Source organism: Rattus norvegicus, chromosome 7 (genome assembly GCF_036323735.1).
Source record: "Rattus norvegicus strain BN/NHsdMcwi chromosome 7, GRCr8, whole genome shotgun sequence".
Taxonomy (NCBI): Eukaryota; Metazoa; Chordata; class Mammalia; order Rodentia; family Muridae; genus Rattus; species Rattus norvegicus.
Genome location: NC_086025.1, coordinates 119,079,467 through 119,104,471, shown reverse-complemented (window position 1 = coordinate 119,104,471; position 25,005 = coordinate 119,079,467). Strand labels below are relative to the sequence as shown.

The 25,005-nt window shown below is 53.7% G+C and overlaps 1 protein-coding gene across 4 annotated transcripts in view; it reads right to left on the bottom strand.

The window, feature by feature from the left end:
• Positions 1–596: 596 nt before the first annotated feature.
• Positions 597–25,005, bottom strand: part of Gramd4 (GRAM domain containing 4) — a 73,651-nt gene continuing 49,242 nt past the window's right edge. For all 4 annotated transcript variants that reach the window (NM_001427302.1, XM_017595281.3, XM_017595282.3 and 1 more), the window contains 16 exon segments: positions 597–2,887; positions 3,202–3,270; positions 3,890–3,974; positions 4,753–4,846; positions 5,642–5,786; positions 7,012–7,166; positions 7,292–7,401; positions 7,468–7,511; positions 7,933–8,004; positions 9,182–9,230; positions 10,207–10,298; positions 10,751–10,842; positions 11,843–11,868; positions 12,423–12,555; positions 15,295–15,368; positions 19,442–19,562. In NM_001427302.1, coding sequence (NP_001414231.1) covers positions 2,783–2,887; positions 3,202–3,270; positions 3,890–3,974; positions 4,753–4,846; positions 5,642–5,786; positions 7,012–7,166; positions 7,292–7,401; positions 7,468–7,511; positions 7,933–8,004; positions 9,182–9,230; positions 10,207–10,298; positions 10,751–10,842; positions 11,843–11,868; positions 12,423–12,555; positions 15,295–15,368; positions 19,442–19,562 — 1,466 coding nt within the window. In that variant the 3' untranslated portion in view covers positions 597–2,782.

Here is a 25,005-nt window from a genome sequence, read left to right as displayed (position 1 = left end):
CACAGAACATGCAATGTCTATCCTATGGCCACACTCCTGGGTACCCACTGGTTGTAACCCCTTTCCAAAGAGGTTTGGGCAGCTTACTGGGTGTTCATTGGGGACAGAGGTGAGACCAGGCACTAACAGCGTGCCCATACTGGTGTTGACTCCCAGGTTTTCTCCTACCCTTCTGCATCCAATGTCAGCATCTGAATCAACGTTACAGCTTTGCCAGACTCTTCTGTTCAGGACCCAGGGCTGGCAGTGACCACAGCTCAGTGGAGCCAAGGCCTACACTGCAACCCCAAGGCACTGCCTGCTCCAGACTCCCCCCTTCCCCCACACCACACAGGGCCAACCGCTTCTCCCCTCTGTCTTTCAGGGACCATCTCCTACTCCCAGCCTCCCTCACACCAGGGGGCGCAGTACAGCAATCAGCACCCACTCCCCATCCCACTTCATAACCCAAGCCTTCATTCTTGTTATTTTGTGCTGAACCCAAATGGCACTAGTGACCACAAGGACACCGGTGTGGTGTAGGCCTGGGACCTACCCAGCTGCTCTACCGACCAACATCTCCACACTCTGCTAAGAATAGAGAGGATCCCCCAGACTCAGCACAGAGCATTTTAGGTTTATTAAATAAAAATTATAATTTATACAAGACTTTGTATCTAAACAAGGGTTTCTTTTTAAAAAAAAGTGACAGAGGAATTTTTTCCTATCTTCAGTTCTTTATAGAATATGATCCTTTTGTAGAACAAAAGTTACACCAGTGACAATTATTTACAGATCCCAAACAGACTCAAGCTTTACACACACAGAATTGAACATTCTAGGTCAGTGATTAGTCAGCAATTAAACACCTGCCCAGATCACACAGTTCAGTACAAACCCCAGTGTCTCTGTAACTATGACTAGAGGCTGCCTAGGCCCCTGGCCCAGCCCTGTCCCCCTGAGCTCCACCCAAAGACCTGCTGGTGGCCAATGGTGGAACTAACAGTGGAACTTGGGGCTGCCACCGTCACCTCCCTGACCCACTGCCCTGGCCTATGGTCAGTCTTCATCTCTCTTTCCCAGAGAAAGAGACTCAAACTAAACCACTTACTCCACCCCGAAAGCCTCCACAGCCTAAGGCCTCTCTGTGGCACGATAGGTGGCAGCGCTCACTAACCCGGGCACTGCCAGGGTCCATAAAGCGTTAACCACTGTGTGTGGCTATCACCTGTGAAGCCATCCCCACAGATGGGCCATGTCGCCCCCCCTCTGGCATGTTGGGGTGGTCCTTGTCTCGCTCCATGCTCTTCATAGCATGAGCATAATCCAGGGGCTCAAGCCACGCCCCTGGGTGGAGGAGGGTCCCGCCTCCCTGTTCAGAATCCTCCGTCTATGTACCTGGAGCTGTGTGGCCTTTGCTGCACGTCTGGCGTGGCGTGTGTGCTTGATCTGGTTGCCTGGCGAGCCCTTCCCACCCCCAGTGCGTGGCCTGAAGTCCCTGGGAATGAGGTGTCATGAGCCCAAGCCACCGGGCCTCACACCCACGTGGGCAAATGAGCGTTGGAGCAAAGGTAAAAATTACATTTGAAAAATGATACAAAAATAAGAAAGACAGCTTGCTCTCTGTAAAAAATATAATCTTCTGTTTCTTCAAAAAAGCAATCTCAGTGACATTTGAAGGACTCGGGACAAGCTGAAGGAGCCAGAGTGGTCCACCTGGAAAATCCACAGGTGGGGATAGTGGTTGTCCCCTTCAGCGGCCGAGGCCTGCAAGATCGCCCACCCATGAAGTTTCCACCTTTGTCTGGGCAGGAAGCATGGGTAGGGTGGGATCTGCCTTGCCCTTGCTGGGAGTGCAGAAAGAGAGAATACTGTTAGATGTTAGAGGTGCAGGGCAACTCGGGCCCCCAACCTCTAGGCTCTGCCCACAGCTGTCTCCTGTGGCACAGGGCCCTTGCCAAATCTCCCTGACAGTCCCTCAGGACAGTTCCTTGAACCCACCCTGTTACCCCGAGTGGTTGCAGTCTGGAGGCCAAACGCCAGCCAGATGACCACTTAATAGCAGAGTGGAGAATGTCCCGTCCCCCCCCCAAACCTTCCAAAGAGCAAAGTGTTAAAAAGGTGTGCTTTTGCCGACGCGCCATTCTGGACCCTCGCCGGACACCAACCACTGGCCTGGCCTCTTGGCTGGAGTGTCAAGCCATGATGAGTGACACTGAAAAATGGAGGGGGAGGTACCCCAAAAACACCAAGCCCTGAGAGGCCCTACCCAAAGCCTCGAAGTGCCCACAGTAGGTCCAATGTGGAAAGAGGGTCTGAGGGCTGGGTGAGATGACTAGCCATTTCGTCACTGGAGAGGGCCCTCCCCACCGTTTCTGTCTTACCACCCCTGCAGGAAGAGGCCACAACCATTCCCAGCTATGGCTTTGGTGGAAAAAGCCTCTGGAGAACAGGGGTTATAAGACCAAGGAGCCTCTCGGGACAGCAGCGGCTGGGTCTGTACCCAGGCCGGAAAGGAGAGTGAGGAGCTGTGCTTAGCAGGGCCTGAGGTCCAGTGTCTTGTGTGCCATCCTTCAAACAGGTGACGTTAACCACCTGTGTCCACAGGTGGTCACGAAGGTACTTCACGCGCTCAGCACGGGCCAGCCCGGCACCGCTCCATGAGTTCCAGCCCTTCTGGTCTGCAGAATCGAGGCCAATAGGACCGGCCACGGTCCGGGAGAATTATTGCCGAGGATGGTGAGGACGCCTGCTCCTCTAGCCAATGGTTGGAAAAGATTCCAGCAACATCTCAGTGTCAATACTAGCTGTCACCGCCAGAGGCTGCTGCAGACGTGATTTTCACATACTGGCTGAAAATGGTCTCAAAGGCTTCGTCTCTGTGCACCATGGCGCCGAATACCAGGGGCTGGCGGAGAAGAAATGGATTGCTGGGGAATGAGAGCTTCATGGCCAGGCTAGGGTTACAATGGCCCCGGTCAAACCCAGCCTGTTCTCCTTGAATACAAGCAGGATCCGTTCCCTCTAGGCTTCATAAACATGTCTGTCCTGTAAGTGTATGGCGCCCAACCAAGCTAAGCGTTCTGGACCTTGACTCCATGGAGTAGGTTCCTGTGCTGAGGGAGAAGGGAGCTTCCCCTCAAACTGAAACCACATCCCTATCCCCGGGAGGCTCACTTAGGTCCCAGGCCAGGGGTAGGGTGTCATCTGCCAGGTACTTACTTTCTGAGTTGATGGTGTAGATACAGCAATTCCCATGCCCGAGCCAGGGAGGACAGACAAGACTTTGTACTGAAAGGAAAGAATTTCGGCCATTACCACGGGCTTCTCCCGAGGACAGGGGTGAAGCTAGTCCCCCACGTGACTAGGACACTGTCCTTCTGTCAGACACACAGACACCAAGACCTGTAGAGGATTAGGACACCCCAGCCACAGGAGCTAAAGGGCTGTCTTCTGATTTTTGTGGCACCTCCCCCAAATGACTCCCGGGTGGCTGATAGTCTGTGTAAGGCCACCTGTTAACATGGCTGCTCCCTAGGGAAAGGCTAGGACGACCCTGGCCTGGCCCTGGCCCTGGCTGTGTGCCTTCTGGTGACCTGTGAACCTGGGGGAGTAACTAGATAGCCATGGGCTGAACCAAGGCAACAGAGCGAGAAGGCCCTGTCTTGTACTAGAACTATTCATGACTACTGCCAGCTTGGACCCAGGCTACTTGGTTGGCCCCAATGCTCAACAGATTTCTTCCTCTGATCCACTCCCCCAACCCCTCTCCAGATACCTGGAGAAGTCTCTAGATCACACCCCCCCAACCCTCAACCCCCAACCCTGGGCTCATATCCACAAACTTCTCCATCTTTGTGGCCTGCCGACTGCCCAGGTTATAAGTGTGGCGGGATGAGTTGGTGCCCACCTTCTGGATATCTGTGATGTCCATCAGCTTGATCACCTTGTTCCTCTTTGACGACCCAGACTTGGAGCTTTCGAAGCACAGGTAACTAGAAGGGGAGGAGATGCAGAGGCCTGAGATAGCCGCCACCAGGCCAGAGAGGCTGGGGTGGAGGAGGGGGGCTTCCGCTAAGTAGGGTCCTCTGACTGCCTCCACAGCCCCGTGGAGCTGGTCAGGGACCCACCACATTCAGCATGTGGAAGAAACTGAGCTTCTCTGTGCTACATCTAGGCCTTTCTCTCCCAGAGGATTACTAGCAGGAGTGGCAGGGAGGTGTCTTGGGGCCCCACCAGGCTGTCCTGGGCAGAGTCCTTTGACAGGATGAGCAGGAAGGGACCTGGGGCTATGGGCTATTGCTGCAGGTATGGGAGACAGCCCATGAGGATGGCCGTCTGTACAGCCTACCATTGTTGTAGCCCTCAAATCCCACGGGGTACTGAGGCATAGCATGGATAAGGTACTTTGTAGCTCCACATAGTGGAGAAAGGCCAAAGCTACCTTTAGCCTAGCCTCAGACAGCGGGCGTCATGGAGTGGACCCTCAAAGGTCACTATATAGTCTACTTCCTGAGAGGTTCCACCCCTTACCTATCAGAGTAGCCATGAACCCCACACGAGCATCCCAAATGAGAGAATCCATCAGCCCAAGGGAGGGCGGGGCTGGCCCAGGAATGGAGTCAGGTAGTCCAGAGAGATGGACAAAGTATGGAACTGAGGTTGGGCTGGAACACTGCAACACATGCCTGCTGGACCTGGGCGTGTGTCTGGGACCTAGGGACCTCCCACTTCCTCCCCAACAGTCACGCTTGGGCCTCTGGCATCACTCACTTCTCTGTCACATACAGAACCCCGTTCCTGATGTAGTCCGTGGGCATCTTCCGGTCTCGGTTAATGAGGCAGCAACGCCAACCATTCTCACACACTGATGGAGAAAACAGACCTGGAATTTCCTTCCTCTGGAAATGCCTGGGCCTTGACCTATGTTGCTGCCTGTCAGCACCAACTTGTTAAAGATGTAACCACATCCACGAGGGGCCGGCAGAATCAGGTCCAAGTGTGGGCTGATGGGGGCACAGTGCTCACCCAGCAAGCTAGCCCTGGGTTCCATCCCAGCGCTGTGAATACACACAGAGTCGGGGGAGGGAGATGTGTCAGGAATGAGATCACCTAGTGTCTGGGGCTTCCGCCATCTGTCAGTAACCAATCCTTACTGACTTAGGCGGCTTTCCACACACCAAGCCTGCAGCACAGGCCAAGCCTTAAGATTCTGCATCTCAGGCACTTACTGAACACCTTTCCAGAAGGCTGACTGGACAACCCAGTCTTGAGGTATCTGTGACGGGTTGCACACTCAAGCCAAAGTGCCAGGGCACGCCTGGGCTAGCGTCCGGTTTGTACCTTGATGCTATGATATGAGGATCCCCAGCAAGTGGATCAGGCTGAGCCCCATTCTCTGGGGATTCCTGCTTCGACAAGGCCCACCTGAATCTATGCTGAAAACATAGCTCAGGGACCTTGATGTCACAGGTCCTCCTGATTCCTGGGAAAACCCAAGACTCCTATGTCACCTCTCTGGGAAGTAAGTCTGGGCATTTTCCTCACAGGTTCCTTCAGCCTGTCCTAGAGGTGGGGCCATGCCTCCTGCGTGGGCTAAGACCCTGTCCTAGTCTTCCCTCTATTCCGGGACTGGCTGGGTCATGGACTCGTCCTTACTTACCTGCTAGTGGGCGTTCGTTTTCGGTCAAGTTAAAGATTTCGTGGAAGTTTCCCTTCTTGGTGCTGTGAAAGCGACCGGCGTCTTCATCCTTACTCAGCCCGGCTGGAGCGCTGGAGACGTAGCTCCGTGACGACGCCGTCTGCAGCTGCCAACAGTACACAGTGCTGGTCAGGCTGTGGCGAGAGGCGGCTGGACCCGCTGCTGGTACGGGGACACACTGGCCTGTCTGCCGATACCAGCTGCAAACTGACAGATAGGCTCTATGCCCTCTGGAAGAGGTAGAGTGGGGCGCCCGCAGGCCCCTTTCGGTGCTGGTCCTGCACTGGACAGATTCCGCCTGCTACCTGGGCTAGAGGAGACCCTTTCCCCCGGGGATACACACAGTGCTGAGACCAAGCCTGGGCTTTAGCACGCACAGGACACGGCTGCCTAGCTCGGGTTCTGCTCTGGGGTTAGTTAAAGCTGACATTTCAGAAGTCAACTGGCCACACGAGGCTAGGAAATCAATCACAGCACAGCAGTGTCATAGCATCAGCTCACAGCAGGCCCAAGGGGGTTTCCACACGGACACGGTACCTTGTCATGCCCTGATAGCTGGCCAGAAAGGTAACAACAGGCACACACATGACCGTTGCAAAAGAAAAAGGGGGGTGCATGTGGTGAGAACTCGTGAGCACAGAGTATTGAACATAACTCAGAACACACACATGGGGACTGTGGGCCACAGGGGACAAAGTGGGCTAGCCTCCACCAGGATGTACCAGCCATGCCTGAGTTTAGGGTATGTGGTCTTGAGCCCTAGGAAGTCTCTGTCCTCAGCCAGTCCAGGGCTAAAACGGGCCCTCGGTTTGTCCCCAAAGGCCAAGCTGTGTCCTGGGTGACCCTCCACTTGTTGGAAAAGAGTCAGTGGTGCTTCTCCGGGCCTGGCTACTCTGACCTATGGCTGACCTCAGCTTCCCCACAGATTCTCGTGTCCTGGACCCCAGAGTGTGACCATTCCAAACCAACTCAGCGTTTCATTCTTACAAAAAGCAGCAGGTCAATGGCCACTCCTGAGAGAATGCTCACGTGGAGACGCTAATGTAACTTCTTACACATCCCTGAGAACACGGCTGGGCCTGAGCACGCCACCTGCCTAAGACCGAGAGGAGAACATACTGGCCCGCTCCTCCCAGGGCTGGCTGGCCCTGACATATTAAGTGGTGGTCATAGGGGAAATCCTTATGGTGCTTTCCACTGTCTGTCTCAAAGGCTAAGGCCTGGAAAACACCAGGCTCCAAGTGAGCAGATGTAGAGTCAGAGGTCAGGGTCCATCAGCTTCATGTCTCTGCGTGCACCCTCCTCAGGGTGGTGGGGACTGGGGGACTCACCCTGCGTGACACGGTGGCACCAGCACGCTCCTTGAGCTGGGGGTCAGTGGGCAGGCTCCTCCAGATGATATAGGGTGTGTCGTACTTGGCTCGAAGTCTTGGGCAGCGTTTGAAGATGAAGTCAATTAAGAAAAACTTGATGCCAGCATAGAGGCCTGAGGAGAGAGCAGGGGATACATCCATGCAGACAGAGGGCGGGAGTTCTGGCCCATCCCCCCACCTTGTGTGACACTTCCTTTAACAGTTTCCCAGGTTGGTGGCCTTTTTTTTCCCCCCTTACCAACAGCAAGCCCCACCAGGCGGTAGGGGAAGAAGCAAGAAGCCAGGAAGGCGGCCCACAGGGCGACATACAGCTTCTGCGTGATCTCAGGTTGCACCCACATGAACAAGCTGGAAGGAAGATGGAGGTCAGGTCGGGTGGTGCACACCACCCTCGCTGCAGGGACAGCCACTTACTTCTTGATCTTTTCCAGAATGTCGGCCATCTTGCCAAAGAGATTCTGCATGGAGAAGAAACTCAAGTGACCACAAGCTTGAGGGTCTGTCTATCACACAGACACCCCCAGAAGGCACCGGGGAAATACACAGCCTACTATCACCAGAGCCCTGTGGTCCTACTCCGCCACTCCCAAGTCTGAGGTTGTCGGGGCTAGGGCTAAGCTCACTGGATGTAATGAAGAAGGCAGACGATGTCGGGCTCTGACTTTCTGGGGATGCTCAGCCCTGAATTCTTGGGGTGCTCAGCCCTGGTGGTGAAGGGCTCTGTCCACATAAGGCCAGAGATTCATCAGGAAGCCATGTATCTCTCACCAGAGTGAGAGAGATCGACTAGAAGAGGCAGGTCAACCCACAGCAGGCATGCAAAGCCTCTGTAGCAGGGGTCCTCCCTCCCAGGGTAATGGGCAAGCTCAGAGGTGGCACCTGTGCTTTCTGGGCGACATCCAGCACCAGCTGGAACTTCTCGGACACGGTCAGATCTTCCTTCGCAGGTTCCTTCAGTCAAAGGGAAGAGAGAATTTTCCACTGGAATTTAACAGTTCAGATGAATTACTGACAACACAGCTTGAAGACTCCCGGCCCTAGGGATCTGTGGGTCACTGCTGTCCAATAGAGCCAGAGGACTGGCTGTAAACGCATCTGCTGCGCTAAGGGTGGAGTCTCTCCTGCTGCTTGTTGCCCTGCAGGAGGGGGTAGGCAGGCTGCAGGTCCCCACAGGGTGAGCATACACAGTGACTCACCCACCCAGCTCACTGCAATGGTATATCTTGTCAAAATTGCCCCCATTCACTCCTTGACAGTCAGGGTAACCGAGGCCAGGCCCATTTAGGTTCACATGACTACTGCTTCAGTAAGAATCTCCTAAGGGCTCCCCCATTCCTAGGGCGGGGTAAGATACTGGCTTGCCTTACTGGAGACTGCCCCAACCCTATGTACTCCACAGAATATCAAGTATACCTACAGGCGTTGCGGCCTCCCTCTGTCCAACAGGCCCAACAGTCCCTTGAGACTCTAGAGCAGAGGTTCTCAGCCTGTGCATCATGGTCCCTTTGGGAGTTGAAAGACCTCCTTTTGCAGGGGTTATGTTCAAGCCAGGTAGGGGCTGGCTGGACAGAGGTTGTGGTGTCCAGGACAGGGTCGTGACCACTTGTCTGGAATCCTGTTCTCCTCCCTACCCACAAGCTATATGGAGGCTGTAATAATTCCCTTCTTGCCCCTTCATCAATCCCAGATAGAAAAAGTCAACCAGGGGCTGGAGAGATGGCTCAGTGGTTAAGAACACCCGACTGTTCTTCCAGAGGTCATGAGTTCAATTCCCAGCAACCACATGGTGGCTCACAACCATCTGTAAAGAGATCCGATGCCCTCTTCTGGTGTATCTGAAGACAGCTACAGTGTACTTATATATAATAAAATAAATCTTTAAAAAAAAAAAAAGAAAGAAAAAGTCAACCAGGACAGAAGGACAGAGCAATCTGCTTCTAGGTACTGAAGCTTGATCCAGTTGAGGGTCTGATTGGGTAGCCTCCTGGAGCTCAGGGCTAGCATGCCTGGGCCCTGGTCAGGGCAGGATTCTCATCTGGACTCCCCATGATGAGGCCCTAGGTTATGAGTCCTGACTGGTTACGGGTTCCGGTTAAGACAGCGGGACAGACTGCCCCCCAGGACTCACCACAGCTTCAGACACTTCTGGCACAATGCTCCATTGTATCCTCCAGCCCCTAAAAAACAGAAGCCACCACAACCATGAAAACGTCATCTGAGTCACCTTCGGGAGAACAGCTAGAGTATGGGCCGTCTGCTCCTCCAGGGATCGCCACAGAGGAGAGATCCTGGAAGCTGGGCTGCTGAGATCTCACTGGTCACCCATGCTAGTTCTCCTCTGCTGGTGCATATTCGACAGCAGCCATTGTGGGTGTGGAGAAACTCACACTGCCTGTTTTATCTCATCATGCCCACTGACAGGTCTGTTAATAAAGTTTTATTGACATCGAAATGCCTCTTAGTGGATTGATGGTGACTAGGGGTTGTGGACGAATGGGGACTTAAGACTCCTTCAGAGGCATTTTAGTGTTTCCTACAAAAATCATTTTCAAGTGAATTCCCATGACAGGCACAGAAGAGAAGGGCAAAGACTGGTATGTGGACTTGTAGTCTTTTGAGGGGCTGAAAGGAAATCTGGAGTCAACGGCTCTGTCACAGGTCAAAGCAACAGGCTAATGTTTACTCCTAGGAGCAACCACACACAGGTGAAACCCTCAACCCAGGAGACGTGGCTTCTCCAGGCATGGATGTTCAGTGAGGACACAGTGACAGAGGGAACGGCCTCAGCCTTGGTGGAGTGAAGCGGCTTCATGTAGGTGTGCATGTGCGTGCCGCTCACACTGCAAACTCTAACCTTGTCTGCTCAGTGCTTCCTTATAACCAACAACTATCAAGATGTTCATGGGGGTGCAGCATTCTGCAGTTCTGCCCACCCACCCCAGGGTTGGGGAGAACTTCCTGCCAAACACTCAGCACCCCAGGGAGGCTGTTGGGGTGATACAGAAGCCATTGCCTGTCCCCTAAAGTCTCCAGAGCCTCTTGGAGGACCACCCACGAACATGACTCTGTAGCTTGTGTTACAGCAGTATGGGGCAGCAGGCTACCCAGCATAGCCATGTGCAATGCAGCCACACAAGAGCCCAGGTCACCTACCTGGCGATGAGGTAATTGAGGGACAACCTCAAAATTGCTAGGAACAGGAACATGGGAATGGCCCAGCCATGCCATACAGCATTCATGTATACCTGAGGGTGAAATGTGAGGGATGTGGTTAGGAACATGTCAGAAGGGGAGGGACATACAAACAGAGCGCTCTGGTATGCGCTGTGTCCTGCCTGCTTCCTCCTAGCAGTTAAGGGAGACCAGTCCCAGCTCTATAAACATCTAGGGACATGTGGGTTGGGGCAGTCGGGAAGGCAGCAGGTGGTGGACAGGGAGGCTGCTCTGTGTGAGCAGGGATCAGAAAAGGGTGGTGGGGCCCCATGAAGAAGTTCTGCTTGTCCCCAGTGTGATTCCCATGCTGGGTTCTGACAGCAGATGAGGGTGCTCACCACTGCACACACCCATATTGCTGACAGGGACTGAAGCTGAGCACACAGTCCAAAGAAGAACTGCCTGGGGGCTCCCTCTAGGGGCCTCACGGGGAAGACTGGTCCAGGCATCCTGCTGGCCCTACCCAGCCTGGGAGAACACTCACCGTGAAGGCGATGGCAGAGGTGTAGACAGAGTACCAGTCAGATAAGGCAGACAAGTTCTTCACGAAGTTAGTGACAGGCTTGGCACCGCGCTCTGGGGACAGAACAGACTGCAGCAGTCAGCACAGCACCAGCCCGCCCTGTAGCACACAGACAGGGTCACATGGGCCCCGAGGCAGAAGCAAAACAAGCTCAGCAGTGCAAGACCAAACCCACTGAGGGCCCTGCTGCCAGTGTCCCTCCTGACCACTGACCATGGTCCCCATAAGGAGATGCCACCTGCCCCAGCACAGCCCATAAGTAGCAGGAGATGGGGAAGGGGAAGAAACAGTGAGGGGAGCCGCCATTTCCACTCTGTCTCTGTAGGGCTTAAGGAATATTGGAGGACTGAGCCATATTTCATCCTGAATCAGTGGTTCTCAACCCGTGCTCCAAACCCCTTTAGGGGTGGGGTCAAATGACCCTTTCATAGGGGTCGCCTATGACCATCCAAAAACACAGTTACATTAGGATTCATAAAAAGTAGCAAAAGTTATAGTTATGAGGTAACAACAAAAATAATCTTATGGTTGGGGGTCGCCACGATAGGAGAACTGTATTAAAGGGTCGCAGCAGCAGGAAACGAGAGAATCGTTGCTCTAAATTTTGAGTTGAGCAGAGCAGGCTCAACACGCCACTGGCCCTGAAGGTTACGGTATATCCCAGACACACTTCCGCCACAAGCTTTTGTCTCAAGGAGGACGGGGCAGGGGGGGAGGGGAAGTTGCCCTTAAATGCTTTTCTGGGGAGTTTTATTCAGCTCACAATCACAGAGGCTGCCCTCTTTCCTCTCCTTCCCTCCCTCTCTTCTTTTCCCCTTCTCCCCTTCCCCCTCCCGCTCTGCTCCCTCCCCCCTCTGCCTACTCTCCCTCCTCTCCTCCTCCCCCTCCCCCTCAGTCTCCTCCTCTTCCACCTCTCCTCCCCTCTTTCTCCCCCTCCTCTCTCCTCCTTCTTCCTCTTCCCCTCTCCTCTCCACCCCCTCAGTCTCCTCTCCCTCTCTCCCTCTCTCCTGCCTCCCATTCCCCTCCCCCCCCCACGAGCCCCACAGTACTTACTCAATCTTCTCATATTTTCAGTTAACCTGAGAGAGGGAGAGAGATTAGGCTCAGTGTGAAGTCACCAGCAGCCCAGCATGCCACTCTGAGAAGGCACCACTACTAACTGGTTCAAGGGCAGCAAGGAGGACCTCCAAGTGCCTAGGACACTCAGGAGCCTGGAGACCGTGCGCGGTGACACAGACACAGTGCTCAGTGCCCTTGCTGCTCAGGAGGCACCTTGACGGCCTGACTCTCTAGAGACCCTGGGGTCTACAGGGACGTCTGATAAGGGGAGCCTCTGTTTTTGGATGGACCATGTCCATGAACCATTAAGCTACCCAACCCCCATGATGGACATGGGGCACACACAACCCTCACATGACTTCTGTCACAAACCACAAATGAGTCAACGTGGATGTGGCATGATTCTGATTTTCCACAAGCCCAAGGAGATGGCCCAGAAACATGGGCATGAGGGGTCTCCAGGAGCTTGAGTCACCCACTTGAATGGGATATCAAAACTGACCAGCCCATCAAAGCTTAATGCAGGGCCCTGGTCCTGGCACGGAGCTCCTTGGTCTTGGTGAGGCGCCCCTACCTGCGGGCACTGAGGGGTTCCTCCGTCTCTACTGTGTTCTCCTCTGGCTGGAAGCGGAAGTCCTCCACGTACTCCCCAAACCTCTCGTAGAACCACTTCTGTACACGGGAGGACAGCCCCTGGCTGCGGCGCTCTGTGGGAAGGAGCAGACATCAGAGAAGGCCACTGCAGATCCACACAGCCCCTCCTGAGGTTGGAATGAGATGTGGGGCAGGCATGGGGCCTCACAGAAAACGTCAATCTGGGTGGGGATATGGGAAAGGTTTAGAGGAATGAAGGCTTCACTGTGGAGCATGATGTGAAGGACCCAGTCAGAGTCTTTGAAGGCCTTCGTTCCCTGAAGATTCTAGGTTCAAACCAACAAACACAGGCCAGAGGCACCCCAGCCAGAGACCCTCCAAAGCATGATGTCTCTCATCAATCTCCAGACCTTAATCTTCCTGGCAGCCTCGGGCTTATGTCCAGGCCATGTCTGACCACGGGAAGAGGCTGAGTGGGTTCACCATGCCAGGTCCCGCAGTCCAGCCAGCGTGTGCAGGGCATACTGGGGCACAGGGCCCAGAGACTAAGCTGCTGGCCAAGGTGCTCACAGTGATAGGCTGTGTCTCACAACCCAAGAGGATGTCAGGGCTCAGTTTGCCCAGCAGTGCCCCAGACTGCACCCTAGAGAAGACGAGATACGGAGTTGCCTGCAGGGGGCGCTGTTCCACCATAATTTAAAAGCCTGGGACTGGCAGGCACCAGGTGGCCACCAGACACAGATATCATGTGCCATTTGAAACGTAAAGAAAACACACCAGGTGTACGGTGGAGCCAGGGAGCGTGGACAACGCAATACAAACAAAGTTGAAGGTCGGGGTTGGGGATTTAGCTCAGTGGTAGAGCGCTTGCCTAGGAAGCGCAAGGCCCTGGGTTCGGTCCCCAGCTCCAAAAAAAAAAAAGTTGAAGGACGCAGGTCACTGGGGGTGGAGGATGAGGGGTAGAGGGGAAGGTGGGTAGGCTGAGATGTGTGCCTCTTGGTGCTACCCAGACAGCCTGCAGCTTATCCAGCTCTATTACCATCCACCAAGGTTGGCAGGTGGATCCAGGTAGGCACGGAAGCTTGTATGGCAGCCAAAGGCAGCTTAAAGGCCAGGCAAAAGACGGCCAGCCTGTGCTTCCTTGGATTATTTATGGACACTGGACAAACAGAAGTTCACTTACTGAGAAATAATCTTCCTTGTGTGTTTTTTTCCCCTAATCATTTAAATGTATAAAAAGCGATTTTAAAATGTAAAGCCAGGCTGAGCAGGGAGCCTGATATAGGAGGGTCAGCCTGGGCTACATAAAGAAATCTTGCCTCATAAAATCAAAAATGTAAAAAAAGAAACCCAGACAGGGTCTGTGCGTTCTGGACCCCAGATCCAGGGAACACTGTCATCTGCCTGTAGGAGGCAGTCTTCAGCTGGTCCAGAAGTCCTGAGGCCCTGCGTGACTTCCAGGGTTGGGGGGGGTGTTTTCTGCCACACTCAGAGCTAGCTTCTAGGAGGGGAAAGGCCTGAAGCAGTGCTTCATGCTCCGAGGTGTACACCTGAGGTCCAGGGATAGCCTGATGGCTAGCTTTCTTCATTTATCTAGGATGTGGCAGAGCCAGGGTGTGGTCCCTTTCCCTACCACATCCTTTCTCTCTTGGAGGGTGACCGAGGGCCACAGTGTGGAGAAGGCACAGAGTCCCACACAGCCCACCACACCTGGAGACCATGCAATCAAAAGTAGGTTTGCAGGGCTCAGTGGCTCAAAGTACCAGCTAATCTTCCAGAAGACACTGGTTCGACTCCCAGCACCCACACAGCAGCTTACAATCACCTGTAACTCCAGTTCCAAGAGATTCTACGCCCCTTTCCTCTAGCTTCCGTGGGCACCAGATACTCATATGGTATAGACATAGGAGAAGGCAAAACACTTGTATGCATGAAATAAAAGTAAATCTTTTTTTAAAAAAAGAAAAAAAAATAGACCTGACTTTGATGAGAGGACAAGGGGTCCCCAGGCTGTGAAGGATTAAGGAGCTGGGTGACCTCACACTTCTCAACCCTCACTATCACCAAGCACTAAGGGTCTTGGAGTCTTCTGTGTTGCTCCTGGCCTGGTAATCAAGATTCACAAGCTAAGGGCTCTCTGAAGCCTGGGAATGGGCCAGGGATCCTCCGGATGGCCCAAGGAGGCCGCCTCCCAAGGGGATGCAGCTGCCAGACCTGCACTGGGGCTGGCTGCCAGTGGGTGGAGTGAGGCTAGACCTGGGAGAACCTTAGGAGAGGCCTCCTCTTCTGGGTCTCTTCCTGACGCTGGCAGCCTGGAGCCAATGACCTAAGCCATAGCTTGTGCCAGGCTTACTGGCATAGGGGAGGGAGAGACTTGTGAATGGTCAGAATGTTGGACGGACACTGTCTGTGAGCCAGGGCCCGCAAGAAGTGTACAGAGGACGGAGTTCCCTTCTCTGAAGGGCAACTTCAGAAGCTAAAGTATGTGGCAAGATGGATGTGGGTGCTAGGGCAGGAAACATCCTAGCAAGACTAGAAAAGGCTTGCTCCTTACCTGGGAGGTTAGGGCATTCCTTGCTGTGGCCTGCCACAGTCTACTCAATACCCACATGGATGACCAGTCACGGGGAACAGGTCAGCGAGTCAACGTAGCATAACCGGTATGTGCCTTTTGGTGCCTCTCGGGAGGCCTGGCCAAACTAGACAACATGTCATATCTGTGCACGGAAACGAGATCACCTTTGGGGTGACTTGAGCCACGGTGAGGGACACTGACCCAGTTTTGATGGCAGGAGATTTCCACACGGGAGAGGCCTGGCTAGGGAGAGAACCATCCCTGCCCAGGGGCTCACCTGTGCCTGTACCGTTGCTGGCCTGGCTCTGTCCCTTTGCCGGCTGCTGAGGCTGAGCTGGCTGCTCCTCCGACCTTAGACAGGACAAAGGCAAAGATCGTGAGTGCAGAGGCCTGCAGCCCCACACGTAAGTGGGCTTTGGGGACAGGTGGGCTCTGCCAGCTCCTGAAGCCCTGAAGGCTGGAGGGCTAGAGAGGACGGAGCCCAGCATTCGCTAAGGTGCTTTCCCTGTGACCAAGTAGGCCTCATAAGCAAGAGGCTCACCATTCCTGTTAACTTTAACACAGTTGCTTATTTCATCCTTAAGCTCAGAAGAAAAATAATAGCTTACTAACGAGAATACCACGCACCTCTTTATCCAAAGCTGAATGATACCCCAAAATGGTTATGCTGGGTTCCAGCTAGGCCATGCCAGTCATCTCCCTGGCTTCCCGCCTCCAGCTCAGCTCACGATGATCACAGTCTTCACTGGGCCTAACAGCCCCTCAGGCTCTGCCTTCAGCTGGAGTCTTGTCTCTATACCTGTCAGACTCTCGCCATTACACACTTAACTGCACACCCTGAGGGAGCTATATACCCCAGCAGCAGCCTGGGTTGCATCCCTTGGGTGGCGACCCTATTCTGTTTCTCTGGCCAGCTCTGCCGTCCTCTGGAGTGTTGGGACACCAGCCATCTCACCCCACATTGCCTTGGGCCATGGGCACACAGTAGCTGTCCCTGCAGCTTCAGGCAGAGGTGTACCTGTGGGGTATGTGGGCTACATACACTGTAGGTTTTGTGTGTTAACTTGACGCAAGCTAGAGTCATCAGAGAGGAAGGAGCCTCAGTTGAGGAAATGCCTCTGTGTGATCCAGCTGTGAGGCATAGAGAAAAATCAGTGATCACTTGGATAGGGCGTAGCCCATTGTGGGTGGGGCCATCCCTGGGCTGGTGGTCCTGCGTTCTATAAGAAAACAGGCTGAACAGTTATGTGGGCAAGCCAGTAAGCAGCACCCCTCCATGGCTTCTGCATTATCTTCTGCCTCCAGGTTCCTGCCCTGTGTGAGTTCCTGTCCTGACTTCCTTCAGTGATGAACAGCAGTGAGGAAGTGTAAGCTGAATAAATCCTTTCCTCTCCAACTTGCTTCTTGGTCATGGTGTCTTGTGCAGGAATAGGAACCCTAACACAGGTGCTGGGTTGTGTAGTATATGGAAGTGTGCATTGCGTGTGGGATGAGGTCACAGGTGAGGCAGGTACGAGATAGAATGAGGCCTGTCATTGGACGAGAAGGAAGGATGGGCGGGAGAAAAGTTTGAAGGAAGAGGAGGAGAGAGAGAAGCCGTGGCGGGACAACATGGAGGCTGACGTTAAGACTCCATGCTGTACCTTTACAGGTTGTTATGAATGTTCATAAGGGATGGATGTGTACAGGGCTTTGTATGTGTAGGTGGGCAATTATATCTTATCAATTGGATCAGAGGTCATTGTGTTGTGTGTTCTTTCTTGTGGAGAATTGAGTTGGGAGAGTGTGCGGTGGCTGGTCTGGGCCACCATGGAGTTGGGATGTGTGCTTCTGGCATGGAAACCTGCCTGGGGAACTAGATAGTAGAGAGACTGATGCCAGGCCCAGAGAGAGGCCTTTGGCAGTGTGAGATGGGATGGAGCAAAGCGGGTGAGAGGCTTTGCTGAGTGACACTTAAGATATCTACTAGATATCTTGGGGCACTGTGGTGCCAGACCTAGTCGGTGATAAAAGACAGCATTTTATTTTTTATATTTTTACAACAACTGTGTGTGTTTGAAGTGTCCCTACACGGCCCTTCTCTCCGCACAGTTCACTAACATGATCAGGAACTAGGAAGTCTTCCCCCTGATCCTCAAAATGTCATTCACTCCAACCCCTTCCACTTTTCAGGCTTCCAGAAGGCTCCTGAACTCGTCCCCATCCTCAGAATAAAAGCAAGGGAAGAGGCCCCTTGCTTCTCCTGGGAACTTCATTTTCTACTTCCTGGGGCACGACCCGGATGTTCCTTCCCTTCCACATCCTAGTTGGACCCTCTATGTCCTCAGAACTGACTCGGGGCCCAGCAAGCTCACCCGCCAAGGAAGACAGGAGAGAGAGGAGGGCTAGAGTCTCAGCATGGGGCTGGGGCTAGGGGCTAGATAATGGGCAAGAGAAGCGGAGGCTGCTGCGACAGGATCTGCCCGTGGCTGAATGCTCCTGCTACGACCACCAGGGGGAGCCTGGCCTTGGTGGGAAGCTGGGGAGGCAGCATGGAAGAAGGCATCTTATGCATAATGAACACATTTTACTCCTGAGTCTCTGAGGTCCCAGTTCAGCCCAGGAGAATTCTAGCTGAGGACCCTGGTGTGGAGAGCACTAAGCCTGCAGCCAGGGCTAAAAGGCAAGGCAGGGTCCCTCCTCCCCAAACAGGCCCCATGGTGACCCCTACCCCAGAAGACTAGACGGGTCACAGTGACGTGGGGAGGGGAAGTAGGGTAACCAGACTAACAGGTGCCATAGACCACATGAATTGTCACCAGGAATGTCAGGACAGGGAATAGGCAGCTTCTCTTCCCAAGATCTGAGCTTCTCAGAGCTGCCACTATACGCTAAGGCCCAGGAGGAAGTGGAGGAGACCGCACAGGAACCTGTTACTCAAGACTGAACCATGAGCACTGCCACCAGTGTGACTCACACTTGAGGGGCAAGATCCTAACAAGGAAGAGACTTGGTCCCCACAAGCGAGGTCCAGTTGGGGCATCCCGGAGGCAGAAGTAGGTGTCCCAAAAACTGACGAGAGTCATTCGCCATGGACCAGCAGGGCCAGGGACAGAGGCTGAGAGTATAGCGGGGTGAGGGTGGTGGATGCTGAGGTGAGGGAGCTGGGATCCTGGGCCCCCAGCCTGTTCTTCCAGGTGGCACCATGACAGCTGTGCAGAGGGACCTACAGTTCGGTCTTAGAGCATGTATGATGCTCTTTACTGATGGGCCTCCTACCAGAGACAGCAGAAGCGGAAGCCATGCTCCCGAGGGTGGTCAGGGGGATGGATGAGTAAGGGGGCTACCGGTGCCCGGGGACTGAGAGTTTAGAACGCATTTCCAAGGAAAATCTCTCACCTGTGAACGTCCCCTGCAGAAGCTGGGGTGGCAACATCACCCACAGAGAAAGCCTGTGACGGTGAGGGTGTGATCTCGGTGGGTAACTCTAGGAGGTAGTATATAGTGTGTGTGCTGGGTGGGGGTGCTCAGGACCCTGCCTTGAAGCTGCAGAAGCAGCCAAGCCTCTGTATAGGCCACAGGGCCTGAGCAGGAGTGAAGTAGCCACTGGGAGAGGGCAAGTTTAGGAAAATACAAGGCAAGGGGCGGGGCAGGGGGAGGTCAGTGTCCCCAGAGGGTCCCAAGAAGCCCAGCCAACTCTCTGGGGCTAAATAAATAATAGATTTAGGACAGGGCCCACGGGTCAGGGAGCAACTTCTAGTCAAGACTAGAAGGGTATAAAGTGTTCTGCTGTCTTGAGGCCATCTTGAGTCGCGGCTCTCTACGTAGGTCTGGCTGGTGACAGATTACCCAGACGAGGCTCCTCACCTCCGGAAAGAAAGATACTTTTCCACGCTGTGGCTTGGATAGGCTCAGGCAAGACTTGAACCTAGGAGTCCAATCTGGCCAGCAATATGATTCACTGTGTACACCTTGAGGGACTAAGCAAGACTTCTCTGATGGCCTAGTTCGAACCACTCTTAGGAAACCCTGCCCATTGAGGAGGGAGTAAATGCTGTGGATTAAAGGTGGCTTGTTTTTTAAGGGCTCATGGTGATCAGTTCTCAGTGGAGGGGTTGGGGGACCTTTAAAGGAATGGGCCGGGTAGAAGGGTCTCAGGTCCTGGGAGCAGCTTTGGGAGGGAGCTCTGGGAGCCTCGATTAGTTCTCACCAAAGGGTCATTAAATGTGTTTGACCCTGCCTTGCCTCCGGCAGACTGTAACCTCTCCTATAAATTCTCTTACCATAATGCTATATAAGCCATGAGTCCCCGACCAGGGCTGAATCAACGCCAGCTCCGAGTTCTTCAAGCTCCAGAACTGTGAGCTAAATAAACCTCTTTTCTTTGTAAGTACCAGCTTCGGGGAATGCGTTACAGTAGTAAGAAAAAATGAATGTGGGGTCACCTGGCCTTTAGCACCTCCTGCATTTTCTGTTCCAGTTCGATCCGACGTTGCCGCTCCCGATCCAGCTCCTGCCGCAGCATCTCTGAGTTGGTCTCTTCTCGAAGCTTCCGGAGCTCCTCCTCTGTGGAGAGGAGATCAGGTGATCAGCATTTACACCCACTGCCCCCTCTGACAGCACTGGCCAACTTGAGAGCACAGCAGATAGGCTCCTGATAAGTAAGAGATCAGAGCACACGAACTTTCTCCAGTTTGCTGAGCGCTCAGTTGACAGTGCATTCTGGTTCCTGTCTGCTATTGGTGAGGGCCAGCAGCAGTTCCTCTGGGCCCTCTGAGGTATACAGTGGGGGAGGGAGGCTCTTCACTGGGGCTACTCTTACACAGTGGAGACAAGACTGGGGCAAACCATGGGTTTCAACAACAGTGCAAAAATCCTTTAGCCAAGTCACCGCCACACAGGACACCGTGAGGCACACACCACCATGTGATTCAGTCAACAGGACTGGGCCAGAAAGGCTAAAGGCGCCAGGAGGTGCCAGCAGCAGAACAGGCAAGCCAGCCCTCAGGTCACCTCAATACAGGGCAGCCTGGAAGTAGTAAGAAGTCTGGGAACCGGGTGGGGTACCTCTGGAAAGACCCTCACGAAAGTCGGATCAGAATTGAGACCCGGATGACTGCAGATAGCCGGGGGAGGGGCGTCAGGTAGAAAACCTGGCAGCTTGGAGGGTAGAAGCGGCCAGGAGCTGACCTAAAACTGCAGATGCCAAAGTGTGAGGTCAAAGTCACTGAAGATTGTCCTTTGTTCGCACATGTCACGCCTCACAACAGCATGAGGTTTGTCCCCTTCCACCTTCTCCACACTGATATGAGAAGAGGGGTCCTAGTTAGTACCCTTTTCTCTCCCTTCTCCCATCATCACACTCAACATCATGCAGCGTAACACAGCCAGGATCCGGGTGGGGAAGGGCCACCGCCCTCAACACCCTGCTTTTTTTGTGCTCAATTCCCCCACAGACAGCTAAATGACAACCCTCAGCCCTGCCCTGGCCAGTCGTGAACCCAACAGGAAGGTAGACAGGAACGGAAACAGCCCTCTAGGGGGAAGGGAGGTAAGGGCTCAGCAGAGAGGGACAGGGTGGCAGATGGTTTGGGCTGAGGGTCGGAAGAGAAGTGATCTAGGCTACAAGAGCCTCGGAGGGCTCGCCCACTGGAAATGGGTATGAACAGGTGAGGACGGAAGTAGGAGATGATGCCAGCAAGACCATCTGGGATGTGAGCCCAGGTAGTCAGCTCGAGCAATAAGGCTTGCTTGGAGCTGCAGCCCAGATCCAGGCCTGGCTGCTAACTAGCACAATGGTGGGCTGCGGTCTGGGAGAGCCCCCATGGACGGTCTCTCGCAGTGCTGCCAGGCTTACATTCCACCTCTGGCTGGGCTATCCCTCTGAGACCCAAGGGCAATGACCAAGTCAGCTCTGCAGAGAACCTCCTGGGGTCCTACCACCTAGGTCGCAGGTAGTAGCTATTTCACCTCACAGAGCTGCAGCCGGTCCTACAATGCTAGGGGATACTGTGTTGCCTTAGGCCTTTCCCTGAGAGGGTCATGGGATGGCTAAGAAAGCCCGGGTCTCTGAACAGCATGGAGACTACATGATCACTTGAGATAGACAGGCCAGAAGCCTCCCTCCCCAGAACCCGGCTCTCAGCCCCCTGGGGTAGGTATAGCAGAAGAGCTATCGGGGTATCGGTGTCCAGTGAATGAGCAGGTAGATAGACTGACCACATGACGTCCTCCACTAAGATGACCAGCGAGCTTTCTGCCAAGGGAACCCATCTACCTGGCTCAGCCACGTACTCAGGTATGCGTGTAAGGCAGTTAATTGCGCATGGCCAGCTCGAGGACCAGGTTTGGGAATACATTTTTTTTTTTTTAAGGGAATGGGGATACTCAGCAGTTAAGAGTCCTCTTGTACAGGACCTAGGTTCTATTCTCAGCATCTACCTCTGATACCTCACAGCCACCCATACTAACTCTAGTTCTATGACACCCTCTCTCTGCCTCTGTGGGCACCTGCACTCAGGCGGCGCACAGAAACTCACATGGGCACACAAGTACTGTCATCGTTAGCGTTTCTGGTGCTGAGATGAATCGCTATGACCAAAAGCAAGTTGGGGAGGAAACGGTTTACTTGGCTTACGCTTCCACATCAGAGTCCATCACTGAAGGAGTTGGGACAGAAACTGAAGCACGGCAGGAACCCGGAGGCAGGAGCTGATGCAGAGGCCATGGTGGGGTGCCACTTACTGACGTGCACCCCAAGGCTTGCTCAGCCTACATTCTTATAGAACTCAGGACCATCAGCCCGGGGATGGCCCCACCCACAATGGGCTGGTCCTGCCCACATCAAACTAATTATGAAAATGCCCTACAGCTGGATCTTACGGAGGTATTTTCTCAATTAAGGTTCCCTCCTTCAGATGACTTTAGCTTGCATCAAATTGACATAAAACTATCCAGCACAAGTACATATAAAAAAAATACATCAATCTTTAAAAGTTTAAAAATAAAAGAACCAGGTGTATAAGCAGACTCAGCCCGGAGGGTCTCTACTTTCCATCATCTGTCTCTCTACTGGCAAAGCTTATACCACGGATAAACAGAGCTAAGAAACGTTACATTGTTGGTATGGCTGGAGGGAGACTGAAGGAGGAGGGCTGAGGCTGGGGGGTCCGGATGCTTTCCTGCCTGATTACCTGACCACGCCCACCCCCACCACCCCTTGGCCTCTTGGATCCCAGCCCACGTGAAGATCAAAGCAATTCTTCTCTATGTTTACAGCACACGCCGCTCAGCCAGGAACAGGAAGTTAGACTTTCTTTAATTGGCCTCCCTTGAACGTCTGCGTCTTCCTGGTGTCACTGTATCAGAAAGCTCATCACCACGTTCCACTCACAGCGATGATTAGCCAACGTGTGTGTGTTGGGGGGGGGGGGAGCGGGAGTAGTCGCACTACTGATGGGCACAGAGGTCCCTTCCCAAGGTGAGCAGGGTACATAAGTTCTCTTCGGGGCAGTAGGGCATGTGTGCCCTTGAAGGAGGAGTGTATGTCTCCTTGACATACCTCTAGCCCCTCTCAGGACCCCCGAGGGCGGGAAGCTCGGCCCAGCAATAGTACAACTGCATCTTCTATTTCCTGCCCTCCCCAGCCATTAGGGGCTCAGCTGCAGGGGCAGCTCCACGGCAGCCCTTGCCAATTTAGTGAGTCAGCCTGTCTGTTCCCAGCAGAGTCCCCGAGGCTTTGCACCTTTTTCTGGTGGCGGGGAGAGCTAAGCGTGTAAAAACCAAGTGGGATTTCTGAGCCTTTCTTTCCCTGAACTCTTTCTCCCTCAGCTAATGGCTCCCTGCAAGGCCCTCTCTCTGCAACTGAAATGATGAGCCCCGGTTTCTCTTGGTAATGTGGGCCAGCTTCCATCCCACGGTGACACATTTAGGTCAGATGCAGTGCAGTGCCGGGTCCTGCCGGTCCACAGAACAAAAGCAATACAAGCCCCAGTCATCGGTTTCTCCTGCTCCTCCCTCTCAGGGAGGGAAAGGCTGACTGCCTGCCAAGCAGAAAGCGCTGAGTTGGCCGCCCGTAAGGCCATCCTCACCCAGTCTCCTCATGGCGTGGAGTCATGAGGTCCATGGCAGCCCCGTTCTATCCCCAGTGTCTCTGTCTTGACATCTGATTGTGGCTGGTTAACAGCCCCCGGCTTTCTGCCTCAGAACTTTGGGTCCCCCATACTGTCTGTCACTACTATGACTTGGGGATGGGGTCACCCCAGTCTCTAACGCCCACTGATGATGCTGGACCCACCCAGGACAGACCGTTGGGATGTGTGCCCCCTGGTCCCTCAGTCATGGGGCAAAAGTTTCCCATGGGGTGAAGGGTAGGATGATGGAGCCCCTTGGATATCTATTTACATATTAGCTTCTTATGGCTGCTAATATTATATTCTGACTTAGTACACTAGTCACTATCTTACGGTTTTAAAGGTCAGGAGATCAAACAGGCTTTGATAGAATAGGATGGGCTGGTTTTATTCGGAGGCTGGTGGGAAAATTGGGCATACCGCATCCTTTCCAGCATCCAGAGGAGCATGCTCTGCTTGGCTGGTGACTCCCAAAGACCAATGACTTCATGCTGACCCACCTCCATCCTTCTCGACGGCCTCCTCCTCGAGACTGCTTTGCACCCATAGATAATCGTGGATCTTTCTCACCTCAGGCTGACAATCCTGTCACATCTGCTAAGGAATGACCACGTGCACAGGTAAACACTCTTGGGGAAATCGAGATTCTACCTACCATGTTCTCTGCTAAAACAATAACAGACAGACAGAGCAAAGGAGACCCCAATAGATAGAGGTCCACAGAGGACTTTCCAGCCTCACGGCCCCCTGAGCATCACAAAACAAGAAGCCTTCCTCTGATGGGCACAGTGGCCTTCCTGGGTCTAGGGATCCCACCCCCTCACCCCAGCTGGAAGGTCCCCCCTCCCACCTTACTCTTGTCGTCTCCGATTATATCCCCCTACACAGAAGCAGGACTCCCCAGCAACCCACTGAGGCAACCCAGGCGTGAATGCTTACATAGACGTTCTCATAACCCAGTAGTCTTGAGAAAGGAACCAATGAGCAGCACATTGCCAGAGGCAATTGGTGTGCCATCCTATAATATGCTCACATAACCCTGAGCTGCACAGAAGAAAGACACCTGCTCTCCTGTGCCCTCTGTCTGAGGACAGAGACAGATACAAGCTCAGAGCCCTGTTTCCACATGGGAATCTCACAGGCTCAGTCAAGTGAGGAAGACATCCGGAGCCAGCACCTAGGTCACAAGGGAGGATTTAGGCAAAAGCCATAGCCTAGCACATTAGTCCACAGAGTCAATGAGACTATGTATCACATGCCACTAACGGTGTGGCACAGCCCCTAGACCAGGGTTTAGCTTTTTTACATGGCCCAGTGCTGACTGTAGCCGACTCCAGGCACTCAGCTGGCCTGGTTACAAAGCAGGGATGACGACCATGGAGCCTGCAGAAGGCCAGGGGAGTGGAAATGCCCGCTGAAGATGAGTCGGTCCCTGAAACCTCTAAGTCCTCGGGGTGTATTTCAAAAGAAGAGTTCGACATTGAAGTTTGGAAGCTCCGTTCTAGGCTTTTGCTCACACAACACCCATGCTGTCACCGTGTTATTCATTTAAGCAGACCAGCAAACCAACTACTAGGAAGATACACAAGATGACTCAGGTGTACAGCACCAGAGGGAACCAGGACAGTCGCTGAGGGGCAAGGTCTACCCCATCCCCACCCACCTGCATAGGAGCTGTTGAGGCGGCAAAATGAATGTGGAGGAGAGAGAAAGCCAGGGGGCTATTTCTGTGTCAAGGTATACACACATCTACATAGGTCTAAAAGTGCCAGCTCACCTATGATAGTGACCTCCAGGGACCCTAAGGAGGAAGAGATTCTGATCCTCATAGCCAGCCCCATTCGGGGACTGCCGGATATCTCCAAGGCAAAGAGGCA